Genomic DNA, 26,622 nt, shown 5'->3' with positions numbered 1-26,622 from the left:
ATTGACTGAAATTGCAGTTGGCATACTTTTCTTATTTCCCACAGCATGGTGGTATAAAGAAAATATGGCGAGAACTGTGCAACTATGATTTAGTCTGATTTAAAACAGATGGGTTGTACATCTGAATTGATTATAAAGTAGACTCTGATAGGAAACCCACCTTTATTCCAAGAGATAGTAATACTTGCACAATTTAGCACAATGATAAACAAATCACCCTTGGAAAAGCATCATTCAGGGTGAAATGGCTGAGAGACAAAAATGATCAGTGAGTCTTTTCAAACATTAAATCATACGTTTAGAGAAACGTAAAAGGAAGCCATAGCATATCAGATGGGGTTTGACCTCAAACAATACATGTGTTTTCACTCACCTCAGCTTGTAATAAATCAGCAATGTGGTCAAATATCAAACCTTTGGGGTTTTTGGAGGGAAAATGGCAAGTCACAGTTGGCCAACTGGCTTCGGTGCTACTTGCAATGTTAAACAAATCCAGTTAAGTACAACAAAAGGAGGAAGCATCAGATTAACAAGGTCTTTAAGGCAGAGTTTTCATAAAGTCACTTGTGGATTTTAAGGCTGATGTACTTTCCTGCTGTGAATGTGATGTTTATGGAACAGAAAACTTGTGTGTAGTAGAAAAGTAAAGAATACAAATTGTTAGTTAACCAATGAAATGTTAGTGTGAAGACAGTTGTTATGGAAACTGTTTTTTTGGTTTAGCATTAAAAACACCATCCTTTTGTTTTCAGTATTACACAAAAGATGCCATGCAATATTTTTCAATAGTTTCATCACATAGATGTTTTAGTTGAGTCTCACGTTTGTATTCCTCTTTCTTCTTTTTAGGGCGTACTCCCTAGTTGACTCCAGCCAGGTGTCCACCTTCCTCATCTCCATCCTTCTCATCGTCTATGGCAGCTTCAGGTGAGTGTTGCTAAATAAATAATCACTTCAGCTGTCAAGAGGATAGTGGACAATGACTTGCAGAGCAAGTTTGCCACATAAGCAAGGACCTAGAAGCTAGAAGTTAAACTTAGTGACTTTTGCTGCCCAACATAACAAAAGCACTGTTTTCATAAGCTTTTGCTCTAAAGTCAAGTAAACATTTCCTATTTTGAGTCCCAGGCTGCAAGAATTTAAGAACGAAAGAAAATATGTTATGTTTGGTATGGTAAATATGTGCAAATTGTGAATATGTTTCTTCTGGTTAATGTGAAAAACACTTGTAGAGGCAGAGTTAAGTTCTTTCACAGTCCAAGTATACCTGGTCAGCAGTTGACATAATGAGATTTTGGTGCTGTTTGTGCATCAAAAGAATTTACAGTCCTTTGATTGGGGTAGTTGGATTAGGATACTGACCAGCGCCAGTGTTTCCCCTATATGCATTTAGGAACGGCGGTGCGCCGCTGCTGAATCATGACCGCCCGCTACAAAAATTTCTCACGATCATTAAACTGTGCTATAAATGTTTTTAATCGCACACTGTGTGAGCATGGCAACACTCAATGCTTGGCTAGCTTCCGCTCATCGTTCTATACAAAACATCTACGTGACAGATGCTGTTATAAGAGCAGCGTAACTCCTGTAAGGGATCGGGAGGTACGTAGCGAGTGTTTGTTTGTCCGAGCGGCAGAAAGTGACGGTGAACGCGAGCGGAGGAAAATATTCTGGCAGTAAATGTACTGTCTCTGTTACGATGTGTCAGCTTCTCAAGACCAAGAAAAGTCTGTCTGTTGTTTCCCCAACTGCGGGAAAGTGAAGCCGGTTAGCGCTAGCAAACATCTCCCCTCCCCTTCAGACTGCGCAGCTGAGCAGGAAAGGTTCTACAGTAGGCTGTGTCTTTTGGCTCTATGTAACTTAACATTAGCTCAATTTATAGAAAGTAACTTGTACCTGTATAGGTCTTTTTAAGCTAATGAGGAGACGTTTCTTTTTGGATTTTAATGTGCAAATAAAATGCACCTCCGAAGGGAGGAGGTTTCTCATGTTTCCTATTTTTTTTTTTTTTATATTATGTCAAGCTGTAAAATGAAGACACAAAAGACAAACATGAATAATCGTATCTGTAATGATTCTGAGGTCATATTAACAGGGTTTTAGGGGGTCATGCCCAAAACATGATGTGTCAGAAATGTAAAATGACTGTGGAGAGCATCATAATCAACCAAATAACTTTCCCAAGATATTAAGGTTGTAGTTCCTCCCCAGTAGACTGATCTTTGGGGGTTTATTTATTATCTGCTCTAGCTTTTCCAACTATTTGTTCAGAGATAAGGTGAAAATAATGGCCCAATATGATGTGAAATTACATATTTTTCATTGGAAAACCCCCAAACCCCCCCACACACGGTAAGCGCCGCTTTATTCTTGAGGAGCTGCAGTCTCTATTCATTCAACTTGCGCTGTAAATTTCCAGCTAAACTGAGGCTTTTTCAAGTCCCTTTTCTCTCTCTCGCCTGTCATTCACTGGTCTTGTGTCTTATGTGAGTTTACGTGTATTTTTATTTAAAAACGATAAAATATTCTTTGTGTGGTTAACGGTTTTAAATTTTCCGAAAGTCCCGCGAGGTGCGGACAACTCGGCACAACACCAGCGTCTCTGTCTCTACAGCAAGTGTTCCTCTTCCGACACGCACACGCTACGCTTACACATGCGCACTGACAATCCAGGGTTAAGGTTACAATTTTGGATTTTATTTACGCACTTTAAAAACATTTATTGAAAGTTTTATTCTTTCTACATGTTTATTTACAGCATTAAACATTGAAATGTATATTGTAATAGGCTGTATATTAACTTATTTGGAAAAATGTAAAATCAGACGTTGAGCACCCCCATATTGCCAAAATGGCATGATCCTTGTTTCGCTGCGAAGCTTCTACTGTGAGATTGACAGTCGGATCAGGCTCAGCCCATCGAATCTTCGACTATTGGGGGTCAGCCCTACTGCTGAGACGTGTTGTGTTGGGGTTTTATATTCAGCCAAAAATTTTGCTTCACCTCCGCTGCTACAACTCCATCCTAGGGGGAAACACTGAGCGCACATATGTTTTAGAGGAGTCTTATGATTGGGGAAATGGAGTTTACAGAGTTTGATTCTCATGCTGAATTGAGAGGAGGAAAATTTGTGCTGCATTTGGATGGAAACTATATCACTATAACCTCACTGTGTATATATTTGTGTGTGTGTGTACATTAGGGCTGAAACGATTCATTGATAAAATCGAGGAATAAAATGCATCGACACAAATTCTTTGCATTGATGCTTCGTTGAATCCATTTAACTATACAGCACAGTGTTTCGCACGGGCATTTATTACTGCCGCACATCACGCTTACGCTGTGAACACAACGTGATTATAATGGAGCTGTTTGCAAAGTGGAGGAAGACCGAGAAAATAGCGAGGGACAAAGAAGAAAGTACCCAAAGTATGGGATTATTTCAAGCTAAAAAAAAACAACAACTCTGTAATGTTACCATCTGTCCACCGTAAAACTAAACTTATGTCGCCTCGGCAACAGCACGACGCCACCTGAACAAAAAGCAGCCGGTGTTCTGCCAGCAGACCACAGACAAGGTAACAGCAACTTCAGCATTTAACTGAAATAATGATTGATTGTTGAGTTGAAGGCTAGCCAAAGTAAGCAGCAGACCTCAGCTGTTAATGTACACACGTGCATTTGTTGTTCTCCTTGTTAGGCCGTGAGTTGTAACCTCACAGTCATGAGTTAAATGGGTGTCGGGTAGCTCAGACAATCCCTGCTACCTGTGTGTGCTAATCCATCCTTTCACCCAGATTCTTTGTCTTTATAATTGCCATCTTTATAATAAGAAACAACAGCTGTTTCATGTGCAGGATCACTCATTTCTCTCGTTTCACATGTGTTTTCTTGACAAAACGTGGTTTGTAGACCAGCGTCGGGTGACACAGCCGCTGTCAGCTCCTGTAGTGTGTGTGTGTGTGTCCCTGTCACCGATCAGTCATGTAGTGTGAACACCAGAACAACTTCAAGACTCCCATCATATGACGGCAAGTTGTGTGAACGGCACAGCCATCGGCCAACGCTGAAAGTCAGGCCAGTGCAAAAACATTAGTATTTAAAAAAAGAAATAAATGAAATTCAACATCCTGCAGTTGTTTTGCAGCTCTTGCCGCGCACCGATGTCCAATCCAGAGTTGTAGTTATGTGACAAGAGGTTGTCAAATGCTATTTCTCTAATCTCAATCATGCTGCGACCTCTGGGTCGAAAGTCAAACCATGCAGATGGAACTTAAAGCTGCGTTCTCTCTAACGGCCGGCAGGATGTATTTAATAAACGATTTAACACTTTTGGATAGAGGGACAGTAAACATTGTCTTCGGGTTCTGCGCAGTATCTTAGCTGTTCCTAGGACTGCACTCTTCTGGACAGAGACCTCTGATTTTTTTTACCTGGAATCTACTGTAGCCACTCTCCCAGTTTGGGGGTCACAGCCCCCAGTGCTCCGATTAACACTGGCACCACTGTTGCTCTTACTTTCCACATCTTTTCTAGCTCCTCTTTCAGCCCTTGGTATTTCTCAAGTTTCTCGTGTTCCTTCTTCTTGGTGTTGCTGTCGCTTGGGATTGCCACATCTATCACTGCAGCCTTCTTCTGCTGTTTGTCGATCAACACGATGTCTGGTTGGTTAGCCATCACCAGTTTCTCAGTCTGGATCTTGAAGTCCCACAGGATCTTAGCTCGGTCATTCTCAACTGCCATAGGAGGTGTCTTCCATTTTGACCTTGGGACTTCCAGCCAGTCATGGCAGATGTTCCTGTACACTATGCCAGCTACCTGGTTATGGCGTTCCATGTATGCACTTCCTGCCTGCATCTTACACCCTGCTGTTATTGGCTGTACTGTCTCAGGGGCATCCTTGCACAGTCTGCAGCTGGGGTCCTGCCAGGTGTGGTAGACCCCAGCCTCTATTGATCTTATACTGAGTGCCTGTTCTTGTGCAGCCATAATTAGTGCTTCTGTGCTATCCTTTAGTCCAGCCTTTTCCAGCCACTCGTAGGATTTCTTGATATCAGCTATTTGTCTGTGGTAGATGCCATGCAGTGGCTTGTCTCTCCATGAAGGTGCTTCGTCTTCCTTGTCCTCACCCTCGGGTTTCTGCTGCCTGAGATATTCACTAAGCCCTTCATCTTTGGGGGCCATCTTCCTGATGTACTCCTGGATCTTTGTCGTTTCATCCTGGACAGTGGTCTTGACACTCAATAGCCCTCGGCCTCCTTCGCTACATTTGGTGTACAGTCTCAGCGTGCTGGATTTGGGGTGGAACCCTCCATGCATTGTGAGGAGCTTTCTTGTCTTGATGTCAGTGGCCTCTATCTCCTCCTTTGGCCAGTTTATTATACCAGCGTGGTATCTGATGACTGGCAGGGCATATGTGTTGATGGCTCGCATCTTGTTCTTCCCATTTCAGGACCTGCCTTACTCTCTGTAGGTATTTGGCTGTGGCAGACTTCCTTGCTGCCTCCTCATGGTTTCCGTTAGCCTGCGGCACCCCAAGGTATTTGTAGCTGTCCTGAACATCTGCAATGTGGCCTTCTGGTAGTTCAACCCCCTCGGTTATGATCATCTTCCCTCTTTTTGATACAATGCGACCACACTTGTCCAGTCCGAACGACATTCCAGTGTCGTTGCTGTAGATCCTGGTAGTGTGGATCAGTGAGTCGATGTCTCGCTCATTTCTGGCATACAGCTTGATGTCATCCATGTAGAGGAGGTGACTGATGGTTGTTCCACTTTGGAACCAGTATCTGTAGCCAGTCTTCATGATGATCTGGCTGAGGGGGTGCAGGCCTATGCAGAACAGCAGCAGGGATAGTGCATCGCCTTGGTAAATGCCGCACTTGATGGTGACTTGTGCAAATTGACTTAGAGTTGGCTTCCAGACTTGTTTTCCACAGCCCCATTGAGTTCTTGATGAAGACTATTAGTGTCCTGTTGATCTTGTACATTTCCAAGCATTGCAGTATCCATGTATGTGGCATTGAGTCATAGGTTTTCTTGTAGTCAATCCAGGCGGTGCACAGATTGGTCTGTCTGGTCTTGCAGTCTCAAGTGACTGCTCTATCGACCAGTAGTTGGTGCTTGGCTCCCCTGGTATTACTGCCCATTCCCTTCTGGGCCCTGTCCATGTATTGAGCCATGTGCCTACTCATCTTAGCCGCTATGATGCCTGACAGGAGCTTCCATATTGTGCAGAGGCAGGTTATTGGTCGGTAGTTAGATGGGATTGTTCCCTTCTGGGGATCCTTCATGATAAGGACTGTCTGTCCTTTGGTTAACCATTCTGGGTGGGTACCATCCATCAGCAGTTGGTTCATTTGTGCTGCCAAGCGTTCCTGGAGTGCACTTAGTTTCTTCAGCCAGTAGGTGTGGATCATGTCAGGGCCTGGTGCTGTCCAGCTCTTCGTACCTGCCACTCTTTCTTGGATGTCTGCCGTTGTAATGGTTACTGGACCTTGTTCTGGGAGATTGCTGTGATCTGTTCTTAGATCCACTAGCCACTGAGCATTGGTGTTGTGGGATGCCTCTTTCTCCCATATGTTCCAGTACTGTTCCGTCTTAGCCCTGGGTGGATCTGATAGTGTGTTATTACCCTGCCACTAAGAGTACACTTTGGATGGTTCGGTGGAGAACATCCGGTTTATTCTCCTGGCTTCTGCTTCTCCCTTGCATCTCTTTAGGCAGGTAGCCAGAGCGGTAAATCTTTGTTTGGCAGTCTCCAAAGCCTCAGGTATGGACAGCTTGTTGTAATTCAAAGGTAGTCCTTTCCTTGCACCTTTCTGTAGCTCTGACCGCTGACTAACCTCTCTTCGTGTTGCCTTGATCTTGGCCTCTAGCCTTCTCCTCCATGGGGGGTAATGCTCTTTGTGGCTTGTGGTGTTCATCTTGTAGCCAAGCATCTCTAGGATCAATGTTGCTGCGGCATACATCAGTTCATTGGTCTCGGTTATGGCTTTAGTAAGGATAGTATGTAGTGCTGCATTCACATCTTCTAGCAGACTTTCAGAGGGTACTTTGTCACTTAGCCTTGGCAATCTTGGTTGTTGTACTTGGGGGTCCAGCTTAGTTATGATCTTCAATCGTAGGTCAGTCGCCCTTATGTTGAGTGATTCTGTACCTTAAGGGCTTGTTGTTATTGGGGCTTGGGACCCAATCTCTGAGTGTGGGGAGGATGATAACATCTCCCCGTTGACCTGTCTTCCTGGCTCCCCCTTGCCGTAGCATATTTGTTGTACTTCGTCAATCTCTAGTTATGATAGCAGTTGCCGTTTGCAGATGTTAGAACACTGAGCTAGGAGTTGTTTCTTTGTCAGTGTTGATGATGGTGATCGAAGCATCCATATATCCCGTGTGTGTGTGTGTGTGTGTGTGTGTATTTTCTTTTTTAGGGATTGATGTGAGACCCTTTTTTTTTTTTTTTTAGGTTTTGGTGTAGAGCCTTAGTTCAACTGGAGTTCACAGATCTTTTGCTCAGCAAAGTTTAGCTGTCACTTCAACATTTCACCCAAATTTTTCCCATTGAACCAACAATGATGGGAAGATGTTTTTTAAACTTCTCCAAAGAAATAATTTAGTCATCTTCCATCAATGGAGACATTAAGTCTCTAAAACATTTACTGTAGAAAAAGGCTGTTTTTAAGTCTCCTGCGCAGCCCTTCACCTCATCAAGAGTTTAGACGCTTTTGAGATTCTGATTATTGATGTCCAACTCACTCTCCTGCTCTCTGCCCTCTCCTCCTTTTTCTTTCTCTCCCTCCTTCCTGCAGATCATTAAACATGGACTGCGAAAACCAGGAGAAGGATAAAGATGGTAACCCCACGACAACAGGGGCTTTCAATAACAGCAACACAAACAACAGTGCGTGTTACAGACATGGCAAGCCTGAAATATACAGCCAAAATATTGTTTTGGATTTAAAAGTAATCACTTAATTTTTTGTGTGTGTTTTGAAATCCTTCTCACTTTGATGTCTGTATTGTTTTGCAGGTATTCAGACTATAGACTCCACACAGGCCCTGTTCCTGCCCATAGGAGCCTCTGTGTCTCTGCTAGTCATGTTCTTCTTCTTTGACTCTGTACAGGTGGTCTTCACCATCTGTACTGCAGGTAACCGCCGGTCTTGAATTTATCACAAACACTACAGCCGTAGAATTACTGTCATAGGGCTTTCGCATTTCTGTTCAGTAGTTACACACACTGGGGAAGGCCTCTTATCTGCGCTGATTATTGAAACTGAAGATCTTTAGCTGCCCCATTGAACTGGAACCAGCAGTCAAAGTGTATTAGTCCTTTGATCTCACTGCTGTGCTTTGTTCTCCTCCTCAGTTCTTGCAACAATTGCATTTGCATTCCTCTTGTTGCCAATGTGCCAGTATCTGACCAGACCCTGCTCCCCACAGAACAAGTAAGGAAACCATGTGGATTCTTTGTCTCTTAAACAGTGTCTGCTGTTGCTCAAACTGCTCCATGCTGTATTGTATGTCTTTTTACAAATATTTATAAAGCTCTGTGATTCCGCATAAATCAGCTTCTTCTCAATAAAAACTGAGATTGTCTGCAAGGCTTGATACCACTGGGAGAAAGTGGGAATTTATTTTTTGTTATTTGGGTGATCTAAGGCTTGTATCTTTTCACTTACCGCATACAAATCATTTGTAATAGCCTCTGGGCTCAGCTGTTCCACTCTCAAGCTAGATAGTAAAGGAATCACCAACACCACAACCCACCTACTCAATAATGAATAAGAACACCACCTCTCTGGTTTCAGTAAACCTTTGGCTGCTTTACAGAGTCACTCTCCCAACACAAAACCCGTTTTTTGCTCAGTGTTTAGGTTGTTATTTTGTGCATATTAACACGGTCACAAATAAAGGCTGCACAGCCTGCATAATTATCATGTACATCTCAGGTCCTTTGTCATATCAGGTCTGTCTTGTTCAGATTAAATCTAGGTAAGATTGAAGACACTTTTGTTTTGACGTACACGTGTCTCCGTTTGGCCAGATCACAAATCTGATTGCAGTCGCATCAACGTCGGCTCTACTCCCATCCAGAAGGAGGTGGTAGTATGAAGCTGTTTGGTAACCAACCAAAACCTCCAGAAGAAGAGTGGCTTCTGCACTTTAGCTCTTTAGTTACAACAATAACAGTTTAGCTAGAATTAGCAAGCTAACAACTATCGATAAACTATTCAAACACATGGGTGAATTACTTTTATGAGTTATGAGCGAGACAAGTGTTTTATTCTGGTCACAGGCTCTCCCTCACTCTGCTCCCTCACCCATAAAGATCAGTGCTCCCTCATCCTAATTGTTCTTTGCGCATCGTTAAGTATGCAAATATTGCTTAGTGGTAAAATATTTCATCCTGTAAATGTTTGCATGTATGTATCACGTCGTCTTCTGAATAGTGCTTTGTGATTTAGAGATTATAAAAGTGTCTCTTTATTTGTCTCATTGCAGGATTTCTTTTGGCTGCTGTGGGCGTTTCACTCTGGCCGAGCTCCTGTCCTTCTCCCTCTCTGTTATGTTGGTGCTCATCTGGGTGCTGACTGGACACTGGCTTCTCATGGACGGTGCGTCTTTCTGTCATGTGTCTGCAGCAGGTTTTCCATTCTTGATTTCATGATCCGAAGATCACTAACATTTGTTTGAAGAGCCGGGTAGCTTGTGGTTCACATTAATGACACTAGACGCAATAAGCAATAATGAACAGTGTATAAATATCAGCACATAATGGTCTTAGATATCGAAGTAGCCAATTATTAAACAATGAATTGTCTAATAATTTACTTATTTAATGAAATGTATGAAATTAATTGTTCTTGTGTAATTTATTTATAGCTTTAGCAATATTGTTATACATTCAGGCCAATAAAGCAAATTTGAAACAAATAAAATCAAACAAAATTAAGTTTTCATCATCTCCTGGGGAAGAAAGAACTTTACATGACTCATACAATATGACTTTTTAGTAACAGTGTTTCCAGGCTGTTACTGTAGTGCTGCATGCTAATGCTAGAAGAATACACTCACTTTAGTCAAGCACTTTATAAAACGACTGGCATTTAAACAAACTGGTTGATCAAAGTTGGTATTTTTGTGAAACAAAAGAGCAGAGAAATGTGTGTGGGTGGTGCACTTCTTTTAATTCAATTCAGCTTGATTTGCATGAATGTAAAATGCCAATATTGCCAAAGTTACAAAATAAAATACAAATGCAAATAACTTGTATTTGACCCAGTTTACTTCACAAAGTGAACAATGCATCCCAAATAGCAACACTTAATTATCCCAAATAAAAGCACTTGCACAGATAAAACAGTTTGAATTGGAAAATAATCTAATTATAAAATAGACAAAAATGGTAAAGGATTTTGACACAAGCTTGACAGTCTTACTGCGTGTCCGTGCAGTAGAACTAGTGAAATATGTTTCACTGCCCCTGTGGGCTCCTATCACCATTACACCTGGTTAGAATAAATGCAGAAAGTGAATAAGGACATGAGCAGAGACATTTCATCAGTAAAGTCTGACTAATTAAATTAGGCCTGTGTGCACAGTAATTAATGTTTCTTAAATAAACTCTCTAAAATCTGTTCCCATGTTGCTATTTCAGCTCATTTCCATGGAACTGTGTTTAATTATTTTGTGTTTTTCTTCCTCGCAGCTTTAGCCATGGGCTTGTGTGTTGCCATGATCGCCTTCGTACGGCTTCCCAGTCTGAAGGTGTCTTGCCTGCTGCTGTCAGGATTGCTCATTTATGATGTGTTCTGGGTAAGATATGCTCCTGTCCCCCCATCACAGCTGGCGTATATGTCACTGCTATGAGATGTAGCAAACAGCTCTCTGGAAAAGGACACTCATTTAAAAAAATGTCCACAAATATTATCCCTGCATCCAAATTTATACAAAATAGTGATGATTGAGCTTATGAAAGCCCTTGCATTTGTTTTCTAAACATGCACGAGCAAATGCTTTCTTGCCAGCTGGATCATTTGCTGCCTAGGAAGTGCTACATTTTCCAATAGCAGTGTGTTTGAAAGAAACTGAGTAGTTTGCATTGATGCTGAGAGCTACCTTCAAAATTCAACCTTCATAAGCATAAAATGAACCAGATGAATTGCGAAGAGGAAGGCGGGCATGCTAGAAAGGACAGCAGTTATCTCCCCGTGCCAAAAGTAGGATGAACATCAGTATTGTTTCAGAGAAATTTAAATCATTTATATCTAGTAGTCTTTTTTTTTCTGGCACTAATGGATTTAGGTGTGGTTTAATAGCAATATCTGGCATTGTTCCCATTTTGGATCAGCTCCTGCTGTAGCCACTTAACTCCAAAGTCAGGGGCAAGCAATATCTCATGAATGTAGATTTTAATGATATATCAGTGGGTTAGTGAGTGACAAGAGGCGGGAAGTTGTGATTTTATTTTAGTTGTTTGCTGAACTGCAGTGTGTATTTTCCATTATTTAATTAAACCACTGAACATAATGATCCTTTTAGATCTCAATCTGAGGGTAGTAGAGCTCAGGGAGATCTATGAGCACCTGGCTGCTTCAGATGTATTATCTGTTTCATTCACATAATGAGTTTGTTCAATCCGTTGCTTTCATTCCTTAGAAAAGACTAACGATGTCATTGAACTACGAAGTGTTTCACAAGGAAATGTCACACATAATATTTAAAACAACAATAGCATTGTTGCTGCACGCAAATTCAAACAGAACCAGTCATAACTGGCACCGCACAAACAAACTGCTTCTGCCGATGTTCTACCAGTGAGCAAGGTTTCTTTCAATTGCTCTCATCCTTATCGTTATTGGGCGCCTAGCAACGCCGCCTTCAGTGTTATTTCCCCACTGACGCTGACCGTTAATGTTCACAATAATGTCATAACAGACAAACATTAGATGAATAGGATAAATTAATCTCTGCTCTTTATGATGTGTTAGCGAGTGCCTGCTTTGAGAAATTGTTTGAAGCAGTGATTGAGTCTACTTGGATATAAATTAGGTGTACAGGCAATATAACCGCAAATTGCAGCAGCAGAACATTTGGAGATTTATAACCTGGAGTTGAAACTATCAATAGACAATTAATTGAGTTACTCAAATACCAAACTGGCTACAGCTTTTCAAAAATGGTGATTATCTTCATATTAATTTCAATACTAGTAATAGATTTAGGAAAAAGAAGGAAAATAAATCATCAGGGGGCTCTGGTAAAGTGGGATGAGAATTTGTCAACATGCTAAATTCTTCCTATTTCTGTCCAGGTGTTCTTCTCAGCCTACATCTTCAATAGTAATGTGATGGTCAAAGTTGCCACCCAGCCTGCTGAAAATCCCATAGACGTTCTGTCCAGGAAGCTCCACCTGGGGCCGGGGATGGGCCGCGACGTCCCCCGTCTCTCCTTACCTGGCAAACTGGTCTTTCCCAGGTAAGACTGACGTAACCGCCTGCTATTGACCAGCTTCTGCTGCGTGTTGGAGCTCCATCACTGTGTCTGTTAAGGTGTCTGAAATGTATTTGTTAGCTATGCTATTGACATGGCTCTTGAAATTCTAGTGCTGGTTGGTCTATCAGTCAGACTCTCTGGACCAGACTGATCTAATTCAGTCATGGCCAGCAGAGGATGAAATGACTTTGGTGATCCTATGACTTTTCATCTAGTGCCAGAAACGGGTCACAATTTCCACTTGTTCCCTGTAAGTTCCTCTAAGGGTCGGGTTATGCTTGATCACAGCTAGTTTGTAAGATGTGTTGTGTGACCACACTGGAAACCAAAAGTGTTTTATAGTTGTTGTGAACAGTCATACTCGAGGATGGAGTGAAAAGCTGGTCATCATAGAGAGGAGGGAGACGTCATATTGTTGAAATATGAGTACAGCGGCCCACACTTTAAGGCAGTCTCTCCAGGAGGACATTCATAGTGTTGCTCCCTCGAATAGTTGTGTAACAAATGAAAAAAGAGCTATAGAGAGAAGTTCAAATCCAGCTTACTTTCTCAGCTCCACACAGCTGACCAATCGCAGAATGAAGTGTCGACTGTCACAGAAATGGTCGCACACAGCAGCCCTAATTCCATCTTTGGAAAGGTGTGGGAGGAGGTGGTTTCCAAAGAGTATAATGGCGCCTTAATGCTGGGCTGAGCCTGAGCGGGGTAATTAGTCGGGCCGGACCTTTGGGCTAAAGCGGCAGATGAGTACAGCGGTACGCGCGGTGATTAGCCGATAGGCACCTGTTGGTGAGCTTTTATTGCTTTTGTTCTCCATGTGAAGAGCTGGGACGCTGCATGTCCATTAAGAGAGCCCGGCCATTTGGCCGCAGCTTAGTAGGTGGCAAACACTGTTACGAGGAGAGCCCCATGCAACGTAAGGGGGAGGCTAACTTAGCCAGGAGACCAAGGTAGGGATGGGCTGGTAGTTGGTGCGATTTGAACATGTTTCTATTATCTTTTATACATAATGTTACATGTGTACAAAATAATATGAATGCAACAACTATATACAGTTGTGTTTTGTTTAGTGGGTTGCAGGTAAATTAGTGAGTCACTGTCTTGTAGGGGTGGGAATCACCAGAGGCCCCACGATACGATGATATCACGATATTTATGTTGCGATTCGATTTTTATTGCGATTTTAAATACATGGAGATATATCACAATTTATTACATTTTTCCAACTTCCAATTAGGTCCCTAAAGTCAAATTTTGTCAACATCTGTTTATCTAAAAAGATACATTCCTCTGTTTGTTCATATCACTTTTTCAGACCTCTTATTTGGTCCTTTTAAGTTTTCTAGTGGACTAAAAAAGCAATAGATTTTATTATTCTAGTACCAAAAAGTTAAAACTCCAATCTGCAATTTATATAATAAAATATCGATACTTGGCGTCCGTGTATCGATACAGTATTGCCATGGCAAATATCACGGTACTATGCTGGATCGATTTTTTTTTCCCCCACCCCTACTGTCTTGGTGGTTTTCTTTTCCTTGTTTGGTTCTGTTCTGGTGGTCTGGCTTGGAGCTCATCCTGTGTTTGTGATGAACTTGCCCCTAGTAGCCTACATTGATTGTGAGCTCACCTTGCGCTGGGTTAACGTGTCTGCTGGTCATTATATTTACTGCATGTCAGCTAGTGTGTGTTTTATGGGGTCATTGATATATCAGCCAAACTGTCTCTTGGTGCTTCACATTGTTTTTATACCTATTTTTTGATTAATCAAGGTCTTGCCTTGCCTTTAGGGTGCTAGGGACCTGTTTGTGACTCCAAGGGGGGCCCTACTATCCTTGAATTTCTTAGCTGTCCATCAATTGAATTTCACCTCCATTTATTGTAATTCACCTATTTATTTGTATTATTTATTTTGACAATGTGTGTCAGTACTTCAAATATATATATATATATATATATATATTTCCTTAGTGTTTGCGCCCCTTAAGCTTCAGATAGCTTAAAAAATAGTGTCCTTTTTCACAAATATTTCTTTCTTTTCTGTACTTGTATTTTAAACTGGACTGAACTAAAGTGAATTGAGCTTGGCATCGTGCAGCGAATATAAACTAAACTAGCAAACCCACGTTAAAAACTAAACTGAAATTGAAGACAAAAAGTCAAAACGAAATAAAAATAAAAACTAATGAAAAATCCAAAATTATAATAACCTTGGTGAGGACCTAAAAGTTGCGTAGAGAAACAAGTTATGAAAATACAACCACTGAGTCGTTGTGCACGACTCAGTAGTGTACTTTCTTTGGTCCATGTTTCCAGTGTTTCTGTATTTTGTCATTCCAAACGTATTTCTACTTCTTTCCATCCGTGCAGCTCCACAGGAAGTCACTTCTCTATGCTGGGAATAGGTGACATTGTGATGCCGGGGCTGCTGTTATGCTTCGTTCTGCGCTATGACAACTACAAGAAGCAAGCAAATGGGGAAGTCCCAGGGCCTGGTAACATGTCCGGACGCATGCAGCGCGTCTCCTATTTCCACTGCACTCTCATCGGATACTTTGTGGGTAAGCAAGCAAGCAATCGATGGACGGATGGATGTAAAAGGTCAAGCGTTTTAATGTGTCAGCGTTACATGTTTGGAGGTGATACTTTTAGTTGCATGCGCGCCATTATTTTATTTATTTATTTTTTCAGGGTTTTGAGCATGCTTTTTATAATGTGATTGATGATGATGTGACTGTGTCTTCAGGTCTGCTTACTGCCACTGTGGCCTCCAGGATCCATCGTGCTGCTCAGCCCGCTCTGCTCTACTTGGTGCCCTTCACCCTGCTGCCTCTGCTCACTATGGCCTACCTGAAGGTACATGGATGGGACGGCAACAGTTGCAAGAGATAAAAGTTTAGCTGTAGCAGTTTTGCAGAATGTTGAACCCTTGTAAGAAGGAAAGTTCAAGAACATCTTTACTGTTCTTTACTAAAAAGGAGAGCGGAATAAATATTTCAGCTGCAGTCTTTTTGATTTGTTTTATTTTTTTTCTGTTTTTATACATAGTTTTCAACACTGCAGCATATCTTATTGTTACTGATTTAATAATGTAATTCACACATACATTCTAGCACACATTCCTTTTACATGTTTCCTGTACCAAAATGGTTTTAATCATCACTGTGAAATTAAAAACACAACAGATGATTTGTCAGACAGATTAACGGTACGCTTGCAGCAAAAAAAGTGGCTCATACTTAATAATGTGTTTCATTACTTTCATGATCTCACAGTTAGCCTTATTTTTCTTTTTCCTTTATTTTTAGATCAGGCATTATAGCCACTAGACAGCCAGTTGTCAGTGACCTACTGTCTGAAGAATCATTATGGGAATTTTAGAAACCTACAAAGTTTAAAGTACTATAAAAGAATCTGTGCACAGTAGATTAAATGGTACAGTGTATTTTTTTTTTTTACTTCAACAAAAAGTGGGACAAATATTTTCTCGGCTGACCTGATGAGCATGTATCAGGAAAGCTTTGTTTCAAGACTCATGACTCTTGTTTCTGGCTCCACAGGGGGATTTGCGGCGTATGTGGTCCGAGCCCTTCCATACCAAGACCAGCAGCTCCCGCTTCCTGGAGGTATGATGCACTCTGGGATAAACGACCAGCGCGGGGAGGACTGCGGATCCTTTACCTTAATTAGAGGGAAGGAGAGAGGGCGCACTCACAGTGAGGCCATGTTGTCATCACTTGTTCATGCTTTCCGCCAATCTTCTGTGAAAACCCTCAAAAGGACACCAGTGTGTGGATCACAACGCCCCAACACGACTCATCCTTGGTCCCTACGTCCTGCCCGTTTCATCCCCGCTTCCTCTTTTTCTGTTTATTTCCTCTTCATTATAGCACATCCTGCCTATGCTGTTTTTTCTGGCCCCCTCCCCCTCTCTTTTTTTGCCCTTTCCCGTCTTTTATAGTTGGTCTCACTTGCCACTTCCCATTCCATTTGTCAGGCCTCTCTGCATTTCCGTATTTTTATCTGCGTCTTTTAATTTTCTCTGCATCTCTGTCACCCACTCGGATGAACTCGAGGGCCAGGCCTCCCCCCTTTTTGTGGACTTAGGGTTGCGAGACATGTCTGGGGTTTATATATATTTTTTTAGCATTGTCGTGGTCATTATTATTATTATTATTAATATTATTATGGGCCGATTTAAACAAACTGAGAAGAGGCGGGGTGTTGCAGTGGCACAGGACAGTGCTCGGGAGCAGCGACACAATAAAGGAGAGTCTTCCCCCTCCATCCGTCTCCCTCTTTCTCCCCTGCTTTCTTCATTTGTCCCATCACCCCACCACAGTAGCGTCTTCCCTGCGCTCCCGCCCTCCTCTCTGATCATCTGCTGTCCCCATTCCCTGCCCTCACAGATAACTATGTATTTTATTTAGAAAAGTTTTATTCTTGGCATATACAGAAATGATGCATTATAAATTGTTAAGCTGCCCCCAGCGTTTGAGGGGCTGCTTCTATTTGTATATATGTGCATTTGCGGTATCTTAAGTTTGTATTTGTGTTCGGGAGCATGTTGAATAGGGTGGGAAACTGACGCCAGCCAGCAGCCAAATTTTGGTAAATTTCAGTTGTGTTTAGACAACTGGTCAGCATCACTTGTTTAGAGATTGTTTTCTAAAGTTTGTTGGCTTGTGTAATAGAAACTTAACTGATGAATTGTCTTGGTAGGGGTGGGAGGGGGGACAAATACAAAACATCTGCATCTGTGGCTGGTTGAGAAAAAGGTTAGTTTCCTGCTCTTGTGTGTGTGTGTGTGTGTGTGTGTGTGTGTGTGTGTGTGTTTGTGTGTGAAGGGGGGGTGCGCGAAGCGAAACAGTTGCGTCAACGGTTGTTTTACTTGGTTTTAATTTGAAATCATGAATATGTTTAAAACAGTGACAATAGTCAGGTTTCCATAGAGCTGGGCGTGTTGGATCAAACTTTCGTAAACACATGACACGTGTAATAGAAACAGTTTGTGTCTAACTTGTAAAACAAAAATGACAGAAAACCCAACAGGGGGTCGTTTTTTCTTTTTCAGTCTCCCTGCAGACAGGTGGAAATGTATACAGTGTTTTTGTCAAATAAATGAATGTTGAATTAATTTTAAGGTATGCAATGTTACTTTTCATCATGAAACCACATCATACATCCTGCTGGGTTCTGTACTGAATTTCCCCTTGTGCACATCCTAAATTTACTCATATTTATAGAAACTCTAAAAACATCTTATTTCAGCTTTCACAAGTCTGTAAATGTCTGAGCATGATGAAGTCAGATCAGTTTTTATATGTTCTGACCAAAAGTCAGTGGATCAGCACATCTCATCTGAACTTTGTAAATGTGAACATCAGTGTTTCACCACAGTCGATGAAGACCTGACTATTGTGAAAGTTTGGACTCAAAGCCTGGAGATGAGGGTCAGTGGGATATGAAGACGTACTGTGGTTAGATTCATACGTAGCTATAGATGAAGTTTCTCTGAGTGAATGGTTAAGTGTGCGTGTGTGTGTGTCTTACAAAATAACATCATGAAGTCTGTTTGGACCTAGGGAGAGGAGAAAATCAGTTATGCCCTTCACAAATTGAAATGGATATTTAGGAATTAAAGCTAACCCATAGGATGTTTTTGCTGTCACCATTTGGTCCCTGAGAGTCTTTTTTTTTTTTTTTCTCTCTCTCTCTTTTTGTCCTTCCACTTTTTTTGTGGTGCTTGTCGTTAATATCTAATGTATACTGGAAAAAGTGTGAGTGAGTCGGAGAGATGTACTGACGACGCAGTTTGCTGGCTTTTTGTTTGTTTTTTTAAAACTTTTTTATGCTATCTGGCCGTGCATGTTAACTGTACAGTGTATTATTTCTCGGACTGCGTAAACAGGGCTACTGCAGTTTTGAGTCTCTGCCGGCCGACACCGAGGCACTGGACCTATGAGCTCGCCTAGAGCAGCGTCAGCGGGAGGGACAAAGGCTGCAGGTCAGAAAGACTGCAATTGATCAGCTCTGATCTCCTCTGACTGATATTTTGACCGAAACGCTGCGAGCTTGGGATGTCCGACCTGCCGCTCAGTGCAGTCGTCTAAACTTGGACGTGATGGAATCACAAAACCCCTTCACCTGTTCGTGGACATGGCAAGAAAATATATAGATTTATATACATATATATACATATATGTGTGTATATATACATACATAAATAATTGATGACGATCATGGTGAAAACAATTAAAAATGTTACTTTTGTTTTTATAGAAAAATGGATTTCTTTTTACCCTCTTGTTTCTCTCTCCACCCCCCCCCCCCCCCCCCTTTAGTGCTTTAGTTTTTTTTTTGTTTTTTTTTTTCCTTCTTTCCACCTCTTCTCCCCTCCAGCAGAGGACTCCAGTTCTGCTGGTGTATTGATATTACGGCTGAATGGATTCTGTATAGAAAAATGGTGAAATAAATAAATTAAGAACTGTGTAGTGAAACATGAATCCTGAAGCTTGATATAAAACACTTTGTCTCCTTTTAACCCCTCCCTCTGCCCTCTCCCCTTCTTTCCCTTATTCAGGATTCTGCTGTAAATAAACATGACTCTAACTGTAACGCAGTGTGTTGTTTTTTTTTTTTTTGTTGTTGTTTGGGTCGCCTGTTTGTTAAAGATTGATTTGTAGCTGTTGAGTAACATTTATCAATATAATGCTGCAGAAAATGAGAACTTTTTTGAATTCCCTTTAATACTGTTTGTTACTCCAAGATAGTACATAGGCATTTTTTGCAGTTTCAAGCTTTTGGTTTTACTTAAAATCCAGAAAAAGAAACGACTGCAAATGTCATATTGTTAGGAATTCTTCACCTCTTTCATAACAATATGCGACTGCAAGAAGACTTTGTATTTCATATTCTCTAAAGACCCTGAGCTTCAAGTATTTTGTCCTCCACTACATTTATTTGACAACCGTAGTTACTCGTTGCTTTTCAGATTAAGGTTCTACATAAAGACACATAAGTTAATAAATTACACTTTATTGTTAAAGATTAAACCAGTGATTCCCAACCTTTTTGCAGTGTGACCTCACACAAAAATGCAGAGTCTAGTTCATGCCGTTTCTTGTGTTTCAGATGTCTTGAGTTGTTAGGGACTCCACAAAAGACATTTCCCCTCTAAACTCAGATGGTTCAATTACTCAATAACTGTTTGAGGCCCGAAGCCTAATATTTCACACACACAAAAAGAAAACAACAGTAACCATATAACACAGTTCTCAGTATTTCTATTAAAATATGACTTGCTTTATGGATTTGTGAAGTTACAGCCACACACTTCTGAATCAGAATCAAGTTTATTGCCAAGTAGGTACATACAAGGAATTTGTCCTAGTGTTTTAATGCGTAACAATAAACATAGTAAGAGAAAATAAATATAGAGATAGAAAAGCAAGCCTAAATATAAAATAGACAATTAAATTAAAAAATATGTACTATAAAGAGCCGTACAGTTTTGTGCAGGAATGTGCAAAAGTTCACAGTATGAAGGATAAAGATGTGCAAGATAGTAGTCCAAACGATGTGCATTAAAGTAACACACTAAGTCAGATATATATATACTCAGTTTCAGTGGGGCTCTGGGGCCAATTGTTTATGACGCCAGCTGCAGTCGGGAAGAAGACTACGACGTCATGATGTGAGCATTTCCAACACTATCTGTAAAGCCAGAGTTAAACTACAGATGTCATGTTCTACATATCCAACCACAAAACAACACAATACTGGCATTTTTGGTACTATTATAATAAACTGGCATGAAAACCTTAATCAAAAGATATTAACCAGTCCAACACAAGAACTCATCAGCATCTTTTGTGGCTCCAAGAAGTTTTAATTAACTGTCATTTTGCTGTGCTGACAGAATGTAAGCTAGATTAGATTTTTGGGGGGGTGGAATGAATATATATAATATGTATAAGGCTCTTTTGAAATTGTGTGAAAGGGACATTTTCTGTCATTGTTACATCTTATTATTAACAATTGTGCCAAAGACAAATGATGTGTAAACTGCACATAATGTACAGAATGTAATTTCAGGGTCTTGAGTTGCATTTGTCATTTGATTTTCCTGCTGAAATGAAAAAAAGTTCATTATTCCTTACAAAAATATAGCCGAAAAACTGTTTTGAATCTATATTCCACTTTTTCAATGAAATATGAGAGTCATCACATCAACGTGAACTTGTAGAAGCTGGACAGCATCAGCATATTCCTGCTTTAGTTGAAGGTGTCACTTTGCAATTTACATAAATCTGTGCAAATTCAGTTTTCTCCAGTAGATGGCGACACAGTACCAATATCTGAAAACAGAGAAAGGCCTGACGTGCTTCCTGTACTCAAACACAATGCTCAGTATGTTTATCATATATAGTGATCAACCAACATTATAAGCTCGTTTTTTTCCTCAGAATAACCATCTTTGAGCAGCATTGCAGTGTCTTTACAGCTAAATGTACCAACATGCAGACAAAACCACAACAGTACAAAGTTCATATTTTCACAGCAAGCTCTGTATGACACAAGAAGTGGCATAATCATAAGAGTAAAAGAAAGAAATCATTCCTTGATTAGGCAGTTAACTGAAAATTAAAGGCATGCTCTCATCAAAGTAAGGTAATTGGTTCCTGCAGGGGAGAGATCTCGTGAGCCTTTCATGGGAAAATGGCTGCCTCAATGACAGACCAAAGACGCTGAGTCAAGAGTTTATAGAAAGGCTGCAGCAGAAATGCTAAGTTCTTCCCTCTGAGCTTGTGCTGTACTTGTATCTGTAGTGGATATGAGGCCTTTTGTCTGTCAGATCCTCTTTATCTGCTCAGTGATAACAGGTCTGTGGGCAATCAGTGTAATAAGAAATGACAAATGTAGGATAAATGCCTATGTATCAGTTGTTAATGAAGAAAAGGAAAAGGAATGGCTGTTTTTCAGTGAGCACATCCATTTCACCTCCAATGAACAGCCAGTTTAACGGATCTTATTGTTGATGTTTGTTTCCCACTCGTGAAGTTCAACTGAGGTACAATCTCTGTCTTCACATTCGAAGGAACTTTTGACTCTAAATTTCAGTATCTTGTTGTCTTTATTTGTTTGTTTTAACAGACACTCCAGAAGGCATTCAAACAGGCGGACCTGTACTGACTGGCTGCTTCACTGGATGGACGGGTGAAGTGGACAGTGGGGGGATGAATGAGTAGCTGGACACTGGGTGGGTGATGGCTGGGGGGGGGTTGGGGAAGGTCGGTGAGGTCAAGGCAGGAAGGCAGGGGCCACCCCCCTTCACCTATTGGCCAGACGGGCCGACGAGTCCTGTGCAGCTTTGAAGCCCTGAAGTGGACAGAATTCCACCACGGCCATGGGGATTGTAGCATGTCATTTGTAAGAAATATTTGGCGAGATGGTCCTAAAAATGGAGCGGTTGGGCCATGTTTGGAATGCAGGGTTTTATGTTTAGAGGGGCTCATAGGGTCCTGTCCTATTGATCCTGAATTTACAGATAGGCAGGTGATAAGTTAATTAGCCAGAGACTTCTGCAGCAATCAGTGTTTGTTCCACTTCTTTTTCTTTTCAAGTCGGTGGCATAAATTGAGAGAATATTTTTCTAATATTGAGTAATTACAACTGTACATAAACAGAACAGTAGTTCCTTTAACTGGTGGGTCTGTCATTTCAAACCAAAAGCTTTTTTTTAAGTCTAGTGTAGATCCCAAAGTTTCTAAATGTGCCACAAATGGCTGAAATATGGCTCAAATGTGTGTAAAATTATTCAAATATTTCAATTTCATCACACAGGCAGTCATCAAAGAGCTGCAGCAAGCCATTATAGAATACATATGGTCAGAAAGAGTGGAAGAAGAAGACTTTTTCAACCTTAAGGCTACATAAAGGGGAAAAGAGGAAAAGTGTATTTTGAAGGGTATGACTGCACTTCCAGAATCCCATACCTGCGCAAGACATTAAACACTTACAGTGGTTTTATCTCTTATCACAGCAGCAGACGTCTATTCCCAGTCTTACTGGTGAATATATAACCGAGGAAAGCTCATAATATATATCAGAGTCAGTAGCACATGTAGTCAGCCAGTGCAGGTAATTTAAAAAGCCCTGCTATTTATTGGCAGTGGCCCCTGCTCATGTAAAAGGCAGAGAGGTTCCTTCCTCTTCTTCTTCTTCTTCTACTATCTTCCAACCAGGAATTCCAGGCTTGTTTAAATAAGGCCTGCCTGGGCGCGGGTGGCTTCCCCTCTGGCCCTTTGCCCTTTGACCTAAAGTGCATTCCGTATGTAAAGTGAGGAATTCCTCTGAAGTTCAGTTAATGGGGTTGAGTTTTTTCATCCTTTGGACTCTGCTCATGCACTCTCCCAGTGCAAGTGGAAAAACAAACTCGATGTACACATATCACACAGCTGTGAGTTATGGATGAGGTTTTGTTGATTATCGTGGCGATTAAGAATCAATGTCTCCCACCAGCACATTTGGAGCTTCAACAAACTTCTGTAATAATCCTCTGAGATCATGACTAATTGATTTAATGGAGGATATTGTGGTGTGAACGTGTGAGGAAGTGGAGTTTGGCTCTTCCCCTACAACTCCGTTGGTGGAGTAATATGTTGGATGGAGTATTAATGAAATGATCACTGTTACTTATGAAATCAAATGGTTTTGGGGGGGAGTTTTCCTTATCCAAAGTGAAGGTTTAAGAATAGAGGGTGTCAAAATTGACTTGACACACTTAACACACATTAACAAGTGTGAAGTCAGAAGCTATTATGTGCAGCTGTTTTTCTATTTTGCTGATTAAAGATAAACTAATTCTTTTTTTAAACTATTTTTTCTTCATTTATTTTGTGGAAACACACACATTTGCCTTTTTCTGCTCATTAAAAAACAATATGTAGAAAAGTATTGAAGTGAAAACTCGTTTGCCACAAACTGGGCCTGCACATTTGAGAAATGGCCATAAAGTGTTGCTATAAGCGTAAACAAGGAAATATTTCATGTTTCACATAAAATTTGGGCTGTGAATTAATAAATATATATTGTTTTTGTTTTGCAAAAGCTCATTCACAGACAAAGAAATCTACAGTATGTTATCTTACATGGTGATGTTACCAAGGGTGTAACTCCCTGGTAGACCTTAAAATCCAATAACAGAAATCTAAATTGACATATTTGAGATTTCAAGGGGGCAGCGCTGCTTATAAAGTAGTATCAACACCAATCACAGATACTGAGCATATGAAAATATGTTGTATTTTTATAAATGCTGTACGGCTGTTGTTTGTAAAGGAATGTTGCATTTTCTGCAGACATTTCATTAGTTCAACACTCATATTCTCATATAGTTTGGAAAAGTCATGAAGTATCCAGCTAGTACAACAATGAATGTTTGTAGAGCTGTTAAAGATGGTCTGGGGTCTCCAGGGTTAAAGGCAAAGAAAGAAAGAAATGTTGTTGACTGGACTTCTGAGCCTTTAGCTAACAGCACATCAACATATCTCATGAAATTTTCCCGGTTAAAAACCACAGATAACGGAAAGCACGGCCGAGCTCCTAAGTGAGGAAGATAATCTGAAGATGGATCATGGGTGGAGGTTCCTCTGCTGTTGTGCTTTAGGAGCCCTGTGTACTGTTGGGGAGACGCTGTAAAAGGCTGTGCCACCCACACAGCTGGAATGTCATGCATGCAGTCCATAGAGTCTGTTTCAAGAGGGAGGCACAGGGGGGAGGAGGGGTGGAGGGGAGCCCTCTTTGGGCGAGACAGGGTGCACAGGGGCTCTTTGCTCGAGGTGGGGTCTGCTACTACTACTTCATGAAAAAGATGAATTACAAAACTCACTTCCCACCCGCCACCTGCCCCCACCCCCACCCTTTCTCCATTAACCTTTTTTTTTTTAGGGTGGGAAATTATCAATGACGATCCATCACAGTTGTTTGGTCTTTGGCCGACGAGAGGAGAGGGGGAAATGTGGAGAGAGACATGAGATGGAGGGATGGGGGTTGGGAGAGGTTAAAGGGCAGAGGAAGAAAGGAGGTACATTTTCGGAGGATGGGTGGTTGGAAAAAAACAGAGGGAACAATAACTCCCATGTTTAAAAGGCTTTTCTCAGCCCCCCACCCCTCCAACACCTCACACAGGCAGCAGTTTGAAGTCAGGCCGTGGTGGTTTGTGGCACTTTCCCCTCAGGCTCATTTCAAGAAGAAACATTTTCCAAAACAGAAACTGATTTTTTTTAACTGGTTTTTCTCTATTCTCTTTTCTCTCTTAATCTCATCTGCTACACTTCAAAATACTCCATGTTTTTTCAACTGCACATGTTCTATATTCTCCTATAAGTTAAACCTGATTAAACACATCTAAACTGCTCGTGTCTTTGTTTTGCAAATACAAAATACATTTCCAAAAATGCTTTTAAAATGCAAACAGGCAGAAAAATCTAACAAAATACAACTGTTTCATTTCTTCACACATGAGTACAATTTTTTAAAAATATATCTCATAAAATTAACTGATTTGGTGGGATTACATTAGTTCTTTATGTTACAGAAATGTATACAAAGTATGCTACGAAAGCACTTATTTCACTGTCAGATGCTTCAAAAGGAATTGTATTACTACCTATATGAATTCTTATTCATAATTTAGGCCTTCTTTCAGTACAGGTAGCACTTTCAACAACAATGAAATATATTTACTTACTTTCAAATAACTATTAATTAATTGTTAAATTCTTAAATGTTGTTGCTGTGTAGTTTGTTTGAATTTGGGAAACCTCATAAAAATGTGCCAAATTAAGCATTTAAATCAGGAAACATGTGTTTGAAATAATCACATGAAATTGTGTCTTTTTCAGCCTAGATTTCTGAGCACAGGGACATTTTACAATTAATCATGAATAATTTTCAATGTTTTGCTATGAATTAATTTGTAGTTATTTAGTGGCAGTGTGATTGACCTTATTTAAAGAATGAAAAACGAAAAATTTGAGTCAAACACAATTGAACATCAAGGTTTAACATATCATTAAATACATATAGACCACTGGATAATAACAGTAATGAAAAATAGATATTTGTAAATTAGACAAAGGAAAAAAATGGCCTGATGTTCGATGATGTTAAAATTGTAAATATATCATTGATTTTAATTACAAAACTCATAGAAAAACTGGTGGAAAATCTCTCCGTAGGTTCATTTTGCTTTACCAAAGTAGATAAACTAACATATGTGAATGAACTTTTATTGAATTTATTCTGTTTTAAAGCCACAAAAACATGTAAACAACAAATCATTTCAGCAAATCAATTATTATTGTGTATGTTGCCTGCCTCTCCTTTTCCATCGTGGAAAGATTTTAACAAACAAGTGAAGATTAAGGGGAAATCAGCTAAAGTCATTAAACTTCTGTAATCCATTTTAATCTCCTCTTAAATATGTTGAAAATTTATGAAAACATTTGGAATGAAGTTCTGGTAGAAAATGATTTTTATTCTCTATGAAATCACATTTCAAATCTATCCTAAACCATCAGTGAATCATTACATTTATTTATTTATACTTTTCAAATTGTTGTATCTCAGAAATGAATCTCATAATAAGAACTGCAGCTTTTTACTTTCACATCATCTGGATTCACCCATTTCCACAGCACCAACAGCTCATCCTGCCTTTTCTCTAAATAATCATCATCAGTGTGTTTAATTGTACATCATGTGTGTTTCAAATTAAATTAATAACCTCATCATCGAGGCACTTAAGCATTCATTTCCAATGTGTCTGTTTTTATTAGTTTGTGAATTAGGAAAGAAAATGTAAAATTTTATCAGCAGTTATGAACACAGGAGATATAATTAGATCAAAAGAAAAAATGTCTCACAAAGCTTCATGTTCAGTTTCAGAAGTAAACTTCACTTTTGGGTCAAACACTTTGACAGGACACTTCTCAGTCCAGTTTGAGAGCCTCTGTGAGAGGCAGAGGGGCCATCGCTGCTCCAAACCTTCACCAGATCCATCATGCCCCGCCTTACATCAAACATTTTTTTTTTTTTTTTTTTTTTTTTTTTTT

General features: G+C 40.4%; 2 protein-coding genes across 2 annotated transcripts in view; one reads left to right on the top strand and one right to left on the bottom strand.

Annotated features, from left to right (window-relative positions):
• grapa (GRB2 related adaptor protein a) overlaps positions 1-26,622 on the bottom strand; it is an 82,285-nt gene that overhangs the window by 53,437 nt on the left and 2,226 nt on the right. The window lies entirely within an intron of this gene.
• sppl3 (signal peptide peptidase 3) lies at positions 847-17,639 on the top strand. Its single transcript, XM_046074769.1, has 10 exons — positions 847-927; positions 7,813-7,904; positions 8,034-8,153; positions 8,373-8,451; positions 9,509-9,621; positions 10,716-10,822; positions 12,321-12,484; positions 14,873-15,063; positions 15,249-15,358; positions 16,063-17,639. The coding sequence occupies exons 2-10, from the start codon at positions 7,823-7,825 to the stop codon at positions 16,132-16,134; spliced, it is 1,038 nt and encodes a 345-aa protein (XP_045930725.1). The 5' UTR covers positions 847-927; positions 7,813-7,822; the 3' UTR covers positions 16,135-17,639.

Source organism: Micropterus dolomieu, linkage group LG02 (assembly GCF_021292245.1).
Source record: "Micropterus dolomieu isolate WLL.071019.BEF.003 ecotype Adirondacks linkage group LG02, ASM2129224v1, whole genome shotgun sequence".
NCBI classification, from domain to species: domain Eukaryota; kingdom Metazoa; phylum Chordata; class Actinopteri; order Centrarchiformes; family Centrarchidae; genus Micropterus; species Micropterus dolomieu.
The sequence above is the reverse complement of the archived record's forward strand: the minus strand, read 5'-3'. Positions and strand labels throughout refer to the sequence as shown.